The sequence below is a fragment of the Hyla sarda genome, chromosome 10, assembly GCF_029499605.1.
Source record: "Hyla sarda isolate aHylSar1 chromosome 10, aHylSar1.hap1, whole genome shotgun sequence".
In the NCBI taxonomy this organism is placed as follows: Eukaryota; Metazoa; Chordata; class Amphibia; order Anura; family Hylidae; genus Hyla; species Hyla sarda.
Window position 1 is genome coordinate 52,353,618 of NC_079198.1, and position 12,349 is coordinate 52,365,966.

At 41.8% G+C, this 12,349-nt stretch overlaps 1 protein-coding gene across 2 annotated transcripts in view; it reads right to left on the reverse strand.

Moving 5' to 3' along the window:
• Positions 1–305: 305 nt before the first annotated feature.
• The window catches only part of UBE2S (ubiquitin conjugating enzyme E2 S), a 35,080-nt gene continuing 23,036 nt past the window's right edge, over positions 306–12,349 (reverse strand). The window contains exons 3-4 of one of the 2 annotated variants that reach the window (XM_056542060.1): positions 5,566–5,756; positions 306–682 (exon numbers count right to left, since the gene is read on the reverse strand). In XM_056542060.1, the coding sequence (XP_056398035.1) occupies positions 389–682; positions 5,566–5,756 (485 nt within the window). In that variant the 3' untranslated portion in view covers positions 306–388. The remainder of the gene's footprint in view (positions 683–5,565; positions 5,757–12,349) is intronic. The other variant, XM_056542061.1, reaches the window with a different exon arrangement.

Consider the following 12,349-nt stretch of genomic DNA (forward strand, 5'->3'; position numbering starts at 1 on the left):
TGAATGCGGCAGTAGCCATTTGCATGCAACCCGTTTCAGGGTCCGATCAGCCAAAAAAAAAAAAACCCGGAACCTTAATGGGTCGGATGCAAACAGCCGTGTAAACCTAGCCTTAGCTTTTTTTTTTTTTTTTAAATAATTTATATGGAGAATTGCCAATAGAAGATTAGAAGCAAAATCTGATTTCTTTACGAAAAAAAGTATTTTAATAGATTTATAATTTAAATAACTTAGATTGGAAAAAAACTAACAAAAGCAGACGTAAAAAAAAAACGAGAAAACAAACCAGGTTATAGATTTATTACCCCCCAACCCCCCCCCCCCAAACTTCCTCGCACAGTCCCTACTCGGTCTAAAAGTTCACTCAACCTTCCTCTAACACTTCCATTTAAAGTCGCCTCAAAGCTCGCTTTTTGTCTGTTTTCTTTTTGGCTGCCAGTTTCTTGTCACGGTCTCCAGCATGTTTCTTTGCCATGGGTCCATCCCCAACACCAAACATGGCTGATGCAGATGAGCAGGGGTCTGTTGCATCCTTTCCCCTAGAAGAGGAGCTCTGGGCATGAATTTCAGTCATAAGTCTTGCACGTGATGCATACTCTTCATAGTTCTCCAATAAGAGGCGACCAGCTTCTTCATTTAGAGCTGATTCTGGGTTCGGATGAATCAACAAACACTTTATGGTCTTTCAGAAGAAAAAAAAAAGAAATATATATGTAACAAACTTATTTCAGAAGCAGTCATGCAATATATTCAGCATCATACAAAAATGCATGCACTCATGTGCTAGATTTGCAGAGCTACTCAAACAAATAAAACACAGATTCAGACTTTGATTGCATTTTGTGGGATGCGATAAGACCACAATTCTGGGATTTGGTATTTTTTTATTTTTACAATTGCGCCATTCACTATGCAGTTTATATTTCAATTGTCCGGATATTTTTGCACAGTGGTACTAAATATATGTTTATTTTATATATTTTTTTTATATCTGTAAAAAAGTTATGCTTTAAATCCCCTATCGCTACGGGACTGTATATGTATGTGTGTATGTATATGTATGTGTATATGTATATATATATATATATATATATATATATATATATACACACATATATATATATACACACATATATATACACACACATATATATACACACACGCTGGTTATCTCAGGGTGCCAGCTGATCCCCTGTGCAAACACAGGGTCCCGATCATCTAATACAGAGGCTGGAAGTCCCTCACCTGCTTCTGTGCCATTCTTGTACAGGCTGGCTGAGCTGAACGCTGATCAATGCGATGGCATGTATGTATTGAAGAGTGTTTGCAATCAAAAGAGCGCATGTAATCTTTATTTCACTTTCGTTTTTTCCTCCTCACCTTTTAAAAATCATAACCCTTCCAATTTTGCACCTACAGACCCATATGATTGCTTTTTTTCCCACCACAAATTCTACTTTGTAATGACAGTCAATTTACCCACAAATCTACGGCGAAACCAAAAAAACTAAAAAAAAATCATTGTGTAATTAAATTGAAAAAAATTGTGTAAATTTTGGGGGCTTCAGTTTCTATCTAAGCAGTGCATTTTTCAGTAAGAATGACACCTTAACTTTATTCTGTAGGTCCATACACTGATACCCTACTTACATAGGTTTGATTTTGTCGTACTTCTGGAAAATATCCTAACTACATGCACGAAAATTAATACATTTAAAAATGTCCGCTTCTGACACCTATAACTTTTCAATTTTTCCGCATACGGGGATGTATGAGGGCTAATATTTGCACCATGATCTGAAGTTTTTATCAGTACTATTTTGTTTTGATTGGACTTTTTGATCACTTATAAAAAAAATAATTGTATAAAAAATTACCAAAAAATACAATATTTTGGACTTTGGAATTTTTTCTTTATGTGTACGCCATTTACCGTGTGGTTTAATTATCTATATCTTTTTATAGTTCGAACATTTACGCACGTGGTGATACCACATATGTTTATGTAGAGCAATGTTCGTATCAGCTCACCCTTTTTAGCAGGCGCATGGACTTGGCGTGACTCAGGCTTGATAACAGGCCGAAACGCGTCACTTCTCCGTGTACCTGTAGGTCTACCTTGGCTATATAATAAAAGACATGTTCCCGAGTCAAGCGCTGGATATCTTCTCTTCACATGTTTATATTTTTATTTACATAGTTTTTTATTTTTTAATGGGAAAAGGGGGGGGGGGGTGATTCAAACTTCTTAGGGAAGGGGTTAAATCACCCCGAGTCCCCAAGGGATTAAGAGTGAATAGTAACTACAATAAAAGCTTTAATGTCAGTTTGTCACAAAATGACGATTTCCTGTAGAACGCAAGAGACCAACTACAAAGTGCTGACCAGATGGTATAGAGTCCCATCCTTATTGGCCCATATATATCCTGGGGTCTCGGAGATGTGTTGGAGATGTGGAGTCAACAGAGGTACTATGACCCATATTTGGTTCACCTGCCCATCACTTGACTCCTATTGGACGGGCACTTTGAAACTCATGTCCAAGCTAACCTCCCACACACTCCCCAAGACCCCGGAACTGACTTTATTATCCATTCTACCCCCATCGCTTCCTAAACATTCGACCCGCCTTCTACACTACGTGTTGATGGCTGCCAGATCGGTGATCCCCAGGCTATGGAGATCTCCCAGACCTCCAACCCTCTCGTCCTTGCTCCAAGAAATATCACATATTTGTAGAATGGAGGAACTGATGGCGGTCTCGGAACAGCAGATTGACAAATACCAGCATATCTGGGGTCCTTGGCTTGCCTTTATGTCATCTGGGGAATTTGAGTCCTTTCACTTGGAGGCATAATGTGATACATCTGTGCTCAGCTGCCAATCTCTTCAGTACTACCCTGGTGGCCGCGGATCTGGAGGTGGCCGGTCCTGCCAGACTCATGAGGTACGTCCTTCTCTAGCTCGCCTGCTTCCCTATTCCTTCTTCTCCCTCTAACATTCATCTCACATTCTTGTTCTACTATGGTCCATCTGCCCTTTCCCTTCCCTCTCTTCTCTCTTGACCTGTGTGACTGTGCTTATACCCTCCATAGCTTGACGGCCCTTCCCTACACCTGGCCTACACCCTTATTGAGATTTACATCCCAGTTATTGTTTTTTTTTTTCTCATGTTCTCTCTGAATTGCATTGTTATATTGAATATAACCATTGTCATGCTGTAAGAAGCTCCTCTATGATATTGAACTGGCCGTCCCACGAGCGCATCGAAGAGAGTCACTCATATCATTCTTTCTTCCTGTAAGATGCTTTTTTTGTTTTAGTGTCTTGTATGCTATTTTTGAAAATAAAAATTTTTACTTTGAAAAAAAAAATAAAAGCGTTAATGTAAATAAGCCCCTTCCCATTTAATAAAACCACAGTGCATAGTGTAAACGTAAAAAACATCTAAGTCCACAACTAACGATTTTTGGTCACTTCATAAAAGCAGAAAGAATAAAGTGGTCAGAAAGTGCCATCTAAACAAAAATGGTAAAAAAAACTACAAATCACAGCACTAAAAATAAAAGATGAGCCCTATAACAGCCAAGTTATTAGAGGACAGAAGAGTACAATTCTATGTATATCAATTTTACAAAAAGTTATTTTTTAAGTATTAAAATAAACCCTATATAAATGAGGTATTGTTTTTATTGTATTGACCTAAAGAAAAAAAGATAACATGTCAGTTTAACCATAGAGTGCACTGCATAAAATGAAAATCCCCAAAAGTAGCTAAATTGTGTTTATCCATAGATTGTGGTAACATAAGTAATATTACTAAGTACTATTTGTCCTGGATAAAACAAGCCCTAAATTGGTCATGTTAGTGGAAAAATTGAAGAATTATGGCAAATAAAAGGTCAGGAGGAAAGTAAAACATGCAAAAATGTAAAATCACTGCAACCTTAAAGGGTTAACCTCCCCTAGGGTACTTCTATAAGAAATGCTTGTTTATTCAAATCAGTGCATTACTATTGAAATACACTGAATTGATTTTTCTGTGACCTGCTGGTAATGTTTGCTAATTGGCTTCCCGCAACATTAGGGTGCTGACGTGAACCCCCAATGAACTAATAACTGTTTCTTAGTGGCACTCATTAACTACTGATGCAGCTGGGTCATACCGTCAGGTATGGAGAGTGTTCGAGTCTTGAGCCCACTTCATATACTTGAGCTAGTAGCTGGACCTCAATATACAAAATGGAAAATAAAAAAGGCTTTGAAACTGCTGAAAACTTCAAAGATGTCAGGGAGGAGGAAAGGAATCATTCCTTAGAGGTCACTCCTGCCACTTGCTAAATATAGTGTTCAGGTTAACGCCACAAGAGCTGAAGAACTCTACAGTGCTTTCCCAGGCCCTCCCCTCAGCTATGACTGACTGTTCTAGCCCAACCGATCAGTAGAATGAGTCAGAAGAACTGCAAGCTTGGCGCATTCTCTTCCAGGTTCGGCTCATATGACAGATGATCTCACTGTACACAGGTAGAGAAGCACCATGTGCTTGCTCCTCACATATTCTAGTGATTGATCAGGGTCTGAACCCTCACCTTCACCAATCGAAACTTTTGAAACGGCCATAGAACATGTTAATGGTTTTTATTGTGTCAGCTAGGCTAAGTTATCTAGGTGCACAAGAGGGCTCAGAATGGAATGAGCGACCATGGGATTTTGGAGAGTGAATTTAGCTGAAATGGTTTTTGGGGAGCATGTTGCATTTAGGAAGCCCCTATGGTGCCAGAACAGCAAAAATGGCATACTATTTTGGAAACTACACCCACCCCCCTCAAGGAACGTAACAGTGAGCCTTAACACCCCACAGACCATGCCGCCCGCTTTTATAGGAGGATCGCAACAGATGTCAGAGGTGACACCCGGGGCGATCTATTAGTACAGGTACTACTAGTCCCAGCAAGGAACAGTCTGTTCCATATTGGGAGTAGTACTACCTAAAAAATGTAAACCATTAAAATACATTACGAATAAAAAGGTTCATTATTTTTACAATTAAATGGCACTTTTATACATTTTGAATATTGTTGCCTATGTTTTTAGGTCCCTGCTAGAGATGAGCGAACTTACAGTAAATTCGATTCGTCACGAACTTCTCGGCTCGGCAGTTGATGACTTTTCCTGCATAAATTAGTTCAGCTCCCGTGGGCTGGAAAAGGTGGATACAGTCCTAGGAGACTCTTTCTTAGGAATGTATCCACCTTTTCCAGCCCACCGGAGCACCTGAAGGCTGAACTAGTTTATGCAGGAAAAGTCATCAACTGCCGAGCCGAGAAGTTCGTGACGAATCGAATTTACTGTAAGTTCGCTCATCTCTAGTCCTTGCTCATCCACATAAATTGGTCCCAGTTTAAAATTTATAAAAATTTCATTTTAAAAATATAAAATTCCTTAAATTCTATTTTTTCCATCCCTACTGCATCCTTTTTTGTCTATTTTGGGTGGTAATTTTATGCATGTCAAGTCCTTTACTCGGATTATTGGTGGACGCAGTTGCATAAATCCGTAACTCACCAATAATACGTGTCTAATCCCAAGTTCAGCTTTCCAATCTCTTTTTAACACATTAACACATATTTCACCATTGTTGCTAACATTCGGATGAAATATTTTTGTAAGGAAGTATCCTTTGGGAGGAGCAGCTGGAAAGTCTTTGCCCAAGATTAACTTCATTCTAAAAATCCCTCCGGCGTATGGAGTCCCCTCTAAAAAGAAAAGAAAGTTGTTACAATTGCATGACAGTGAGAAGGAGCAGCCAAAGGGTATTGGATCGGATCAGTTGTCAGAGCCCCAGCATGCACACACTTACAGTGGGGGCAAAAAAGTATTTATTCAGCCACCAATTCTGAGAGGCCTGTAATTTTCATCATAGGTATACCTCAACTATGAGAGACAATGAGAAAACAAAATCCTTAAAATCACATTGTCTGATTTTTAAAGAATTTATTTGCAAATGATGGTGAAAAATAAGTATTTGGTCAGCTACAAACAAGATTAATGGCTCTCAGACCTGTAACAACTTCTTTAACCCCTTAAGGACCAGGCCATTTTACACCTTAGGACCAGAGCCTTTTTTGCACATCTGACCACTGTCACTTTAAACATTAATAACTCTGGAATGCTTTTAGTTATCATTCTGATTCAGAGATTGTTTTTTCGTGACAAATTCTACTTTAACATGGTTTGTGGTAACTTGCATCCTTTTTTGGTGAAAAATCCCAAAATTTAGCATTTTTCTAACTTTGAAGCTCTCTGCTTGTAAGGAAAATGGATATTCCAAATACATTTTTTTTATTCACATATACAATATGTCTACTTTATGTTTGCATCATAAAATTGATGAGTTTTTACTTTTGGAAGACACCAGAGGGCTTCAAAGTTCAGCAGCAATTTTCCAATTTTTCACAAAATTTTCAAACTCACTATTTTTCAGGGACCAGTTCAGGTTTGAAGTGGATTTGAAGGGTCTTCATTAGAGATGAGCGAACTTACAGTAAATTCGATTCGTCACGAACTTCTCGGCAGTTGATGATTTATCCTGCATAAATTAGTTCAGCTTTCAGGTCCTCCCGTGGGCTGGAAAAGGTGGATACAGTCCTAGGAGACTCTTTCCTGGGACTGTATCCACCTTTTCCAGCCCACCGGAGCACCTGAAGGCTGAACTAATTTACGCAGGAAAAGTCATCAACTGCCGAGCCGAGAAGTTCTTGACAAATCGAATTTACTGTAAGTTCGCTCATCTCTAGTCTTCATATTAGAAATACCCCACAAAAGACCCCATTATAAAAACTGCACCCCCCAAAGTATTCAAAATGACAGTCAGCTTTTTAACCCTTTAGGTGTAGCACATGAATAGCAGCAAAGTGAAGGAGAAAATTCACAATCTTAATTTTTTTACACTTGCATGTTCTTGTAGACCCAATTTTTTAATTTTTACAAGGGGTAAAAGGAGAAAATTTATACTTGTGTTTGTAGCCCAATTTCTCTCGAGTAAGCACATACCTCATATGTCCATGTAAAGTGTTCGGTGGGCGCAGTAGAGGGCTCAGAAGGGAAGGAGCGACAAGGTGATTTTGGAGAGTACGTTTTTCTGAAATAGTTTTTGGGGGGCATGTTGCATTTAGGAAGCCCCTATGGTGCCAGAACAGCAAAAAAAAAAAAACACACATGGCATACCATTTTGGAAACTAGACCCCTTGAGGAACGCAACAAGGAATAAAGTGAGCCTTAATTCCCCACAGGTGTTTCACAACTTTTGCATAAGTGGAAAAAAAAAAAATGTTCACTAAAATGTGTGTTTCCCCCCAAATTTCACATTTTTGCAAGGGTTATTTGCAGAAAATACCCCCCAAAATTTGTAACCCCATTTCTTCTGAGTATGGAAATACCCCATGTGTGGAAGTCAAGTGCCCTGCGGTCGAACTACAATGCTCAGAAGAGGAGGAGCACCATTGAGCTTTTGAAGAGTGAATTTGTTTGGAATGGTAGTCAGGGGCCATGTGCATTTACAAAGCCCCCCCGTGGTGCCAGAACAGTGGACCTCCCCACATGTGACCCCATTTTGGAAACTACAGCCCTCACAGAATTTAGTAAGGGGTGCAGTGAGTATTTACACCCCACTGGCATTTGACAGATCTTTGGAACAGTGAGCTGAGCAAATGAAAAATTACATTTTTCATTTTCACGGACCACTGTTCCAAAAATCAGACACCTGTGGGGCGTAAATGCTCACTGCACTCCTTATTACATTACATGTGGGGTGTAGTTTACAAAATGGGGTCACATGTTGGGGGGGGGGGTCCATTGTTCTGGCACTATGGGGGCTTTGTAAACACACGTGGCCTTCAATTCTGGACACATTTTCTCTTCAAAATCCCAATGGCGCTCCCTCTCTTCTGAGCATTGTAGTTCACCCGCCGAGCACTTTACATCCACATTTGGGGTATTTTCTTACTCAGAAGAAATGGGGTTACAAGTTTTGGAGGACTTTTTTCCTATTTTCCCTTGTGAAAATGAAAAATTTAGGTTAACACCAGCATTTTAGTGAAAAAAATATAATTTTTTTCATTTTCCCATCCAACTTTAAAGAAAATTTGTCAAGCACCTGTGGGGTGTTAATGCTCACTATAACCCTTGTTACATTCCGTGAGGGGTGTAGTTTCCAAAATGGGGTCACACCTAGGTATTTTTTTTGCGTTTATGTCAGAACCGCTGTAAAATTAGCCACCCCTGTGCAAATCACCAATTTAGGCTTCAAATATACATAGTGCGCCCTCACTCCTGAGCCTTGTGCGTCCGCAGAGCATTTTACGCCCACATATGGGGTATTTCCGTACTCAGGAGAAATTGCATTACAAATTTTTGGGGTCTTTTTTTACCTCGTGAAAATAAAAAGTAAAGGGCAACACCAGCATGTTAGTGTAAAAAAAATTTTTTTTTTACACTAACAGGCTGGTGTAGACCCCAACTTTTCCTTTTCATAAGGGGTAAAAGGAGAAAAAGCCCCCCAAAATTTGTAGTGTAATTTCTCCCGAGTACGGAGATACCCCATATGTGGCCCTAAACTGTTTCCTTGAAATACGACAGGGCTCCGAAGTGAGAGAGCACTATATGCATTTGAGGACTAAATTAGGGATTGCAAAGGGGTGGACATTGCGAATCACTGGCGTAGAATACCCCTAACAGGGTGCCTCCAGCTGTTGCTAAACTCCCAGCATGGCTGGACAGTCAGTGGCTGTCCAGAAATGCTGGGAGTTGTTTTGCAACAGCTGGAGGCTCCGTTTTGGAAACACTGCCGTATAATACGTTTTTAATTTTTATTGGGGGGGGGGGGGGGACAGTGTAAGGGGTGTATATGTTGTGTTTTACCCTTTATTTTGTGTTAGTGTAGTATTTTTAGGGTACATTCACACTGGCGGAGGTTTACAGTGAGTTCCCGGCTAGGAGTTTGCGCTGTGGCGAAAAATTTGCCGCAGCTCATACTTGAAAACTTACTGTAAGCTTGCCCGTGTGAGTGTACCCTGTACGTTCACATGGGGGGACAAACCTCCAGCTGTTTCAAAACTACAACTCCCAGCATGTACTGAGACCGTGCATGCTGGGAGTTGTACTTTTTCAACAGCTGGAGGCACACTGGTTGGAAAACCTTCAGTTAGGTTCTGTTATCTAACTCAATATTTTCCAACCAGTGTGCATCCAGCTGTTGCAAAACTACAACTCCCAGGATGTACTGATCACCGAAGGGCATGCTGGGAGATTTAGTTATGCAACAGTTGGAGGGATCGCAACTACAACTCCCAGCATGCTGGGATTTTCAGTTTTGCAACATCTGGAGAGCTACAGTATAGAGACCACTGTGGCCCTCCAGATGCTACAAAACTACAAATCTCAGCATGCCCAGACAGCAAACAGTTGTGTGGGCATGCTAGGAGTTGTAGTTTTGCAAGATAGTTCAGAGACCATATAGTGGTCTCAAACTGTAGCCCTCCAGCTGTTGCAAAACTATAACTCCCAGCATGCCCAAACAGCTGTCTGGGCATGCTGGGAGTTGTAGTTTTTAAACATCTGGAGTGCTACAGTATAGAGACCACTATATAGTGGTCTCGGATTGTAGCCCTCCAGATGTTGCTAGGCAACTTACCGGCTTCAGTCGGATCCAGGGAGCTTGCTGCACGACATCACCGCCCGCCGATCTCCGACGCCGGTCGTTGCCCGCAGCCTCCGCAGATCGCTAAGTGGACTCCGGCGCCGGTCCTCTGTCATTTCCCCGTTCTGCCCCGCCTATTGTGGGTGGGCAGAACTGGGGGAAAATGAAAGTTAACCCCCCCGCCCCCGATCTGCTATTGGTGGTCGCGTATAGACCACCAATAGCAGGGATAGGAGGGGTGGCACCCCTGCCACCTCACTCCTATCTCTTCAGGGGGATTGTGGGTGTCTTAGACACCCGCGATCCCCCTTATATTCCGGGTCACCATAGACCCGTAATCGCAAGTGTGAATTCACTTGCGATTTGCGGCGATCGTCGACATGTGGGGGTCCTGGGAACCCCCCTCGGCGTTTGCCTGGGACGCCTGCTGAATGATTTCAGCAGGCGTTCGGTTCGCAACCAGCGCGGTGGGATGCGAAATTCGCTGGGACGTATAAGTACGTCCCTGGCCCTTAAGACCCAGGGACATACTCATACGTCCGTGGTCCTTAAGGAGTTAAAGGGTTACAGATTGGTAAACTACTTCTATAAAAAAAACTACTTATTAGCTACTGTATACTACAGAGGAGATTTTTCTTGGGGGGGGGGGGGGGGGGGGGGATTTCTTTTTTCTGTCCACGGTGCTCTCTGCTGACTCCTCTGTCCATGTCAGGGACTGTCCAGAGCAGGAGAAAATACCCACAGTAAACATATGCTGCTCTGGGCAGTTCCTAAAATGGACAGAGGTGTTAGCAGAGAGCACTGTGGACAGAAAAGTAATCCAAAAAGAAAAGAATTTCCTCTGTAGTATACAGCAGATAAGTACTGGAAGGATTAAGATTTTTTTTTTAAATAGAAGTAATTTACAAATCTGTTTAACTTTTTGGCATCTAACTTTTTGGCACTAGTTTATTTAAAAAAATAAATGTTTTCCACTAGAGTCCCCATTTAAGGGTATGTTCACACTGAGGAATGCAAACTGAAAATTTACGTCCGGAATGAAGTCTTTTCAATTTGCGAGGAAATTCGCACAGAATTTCCGTGCGTGAGTGGAAGGGCCAAATCAGGCTGACTATTTTAAGATTTAGCGCAGAATTCCACACAAATACTATTGAGTGGAAATTTTACAATTTTTTTACCATTGATTTCAATGGACTTCTGCTCGCATATCCTGCATGACTGAACATGTTCTTTCTTCTAGCAGAACTGAATTCCGTGGCAGAATTTACGCAGTGTGAACAGTGCAGAGTAAAATACATTGTAATCAATGGCAAAAACAGATGTTATTTCTGAGCAAAGAATTCAAGAGGAATTACTCGAGTAAATTCCTCTTACTCTACCCTAAGAGTCTCCTCTGTCCTCCACTTGTAAGGCTGGGTTCACACTACGTTTTCTCCCATACGGGAGCGCATACGGCAGGGGGGAGCTAAAACCTCGCGCTCCCGTATGTCATTCATTTCAATGAGCCGGCCGGAGTGAAACGTTCGGTCCGGTCGGCTCATTTTTGCGCCGTATGCGCTTTTACAACCGGACCTAAAACTGTGGTCAACCACGGTTTTAGGTCCGGTTTTAAAAGCGCATACGGCGCAAAAATGAGCCGACCGGACCGAACGTTTCACTCCGGCCGGCTCATTGAAATGAATGACATACGGGAGCGCATACGGTGACAAACGGGAGCGCAAGGTTTTAGCTCCCCCCTGCCGTATGCGCTCCCGTATGGGAGAAAACGTAGTGTGAACCCACCCTTACCTGTATTAATGGCACCTGTTTGAACTTCAGTATAAGTTCACCTGTCCACAACTTCAAACAGTCACACTCCAAACTCCACTATGGCCAAGACCAAAGCTGTCAAAGGACACCAGAAACAAAATTGTAGACCTGCACCAGGCTGGGAAGACTGAATCTGCAATAGGCAAGCAGCTTGGTGTGAAGAAATCAACACTGGGAGCAATTATTAGAAAATTAAAGACCTACAAAACCACTGATAATCTCTAATCTGGGGCTCCACGCAAGATCTCACCCCATGGTGTCAAAATGATCACAAGAATGGTGAGCAAAAATCCCAGAACCACACAGGGGACCTGGTGAATGACCCTCAGAGAGCTGGGACCAAAGTAACAAAGGCTACCATCAGTAACACACTACGCCGCCAGGGACTCAAATCATGCAGTGCCAGATGTGCCCCCTGCTTAAGCCAATACATGTACGGCCCATCTGAAGTTTGCTAGAGAGCATTTTGATGATCCAGAAGAGGATTGGGAGAATGTCATATGGTCAGATGAAACCAAAATAGAACATTTTGGTAAAAACTCAACTCTACGTGTTTGGAGGAGAAAGAATGCCAAGTTGCACCCAAAGAACACATACCTACAGTGAAGCATGGGGGTGGAAACATCACGATTTGGGGCCGTTTTTTCTGCTAAGGGACCAGGACGACTAATCCGTGTAAAGGAAAGAATGAATGGGGCCATATATAGTGCGATTTTGAGCCAAAACCTCCTTCCATTAGAAGATGATTGGCTGGGTCTTTCAGCATGACAATGATTCCAAACACACTGCCCGGGCAACGAAGGAGTGGCTTTGTAAGAAGCATTTCAGGGTCCTAGAGTGGCC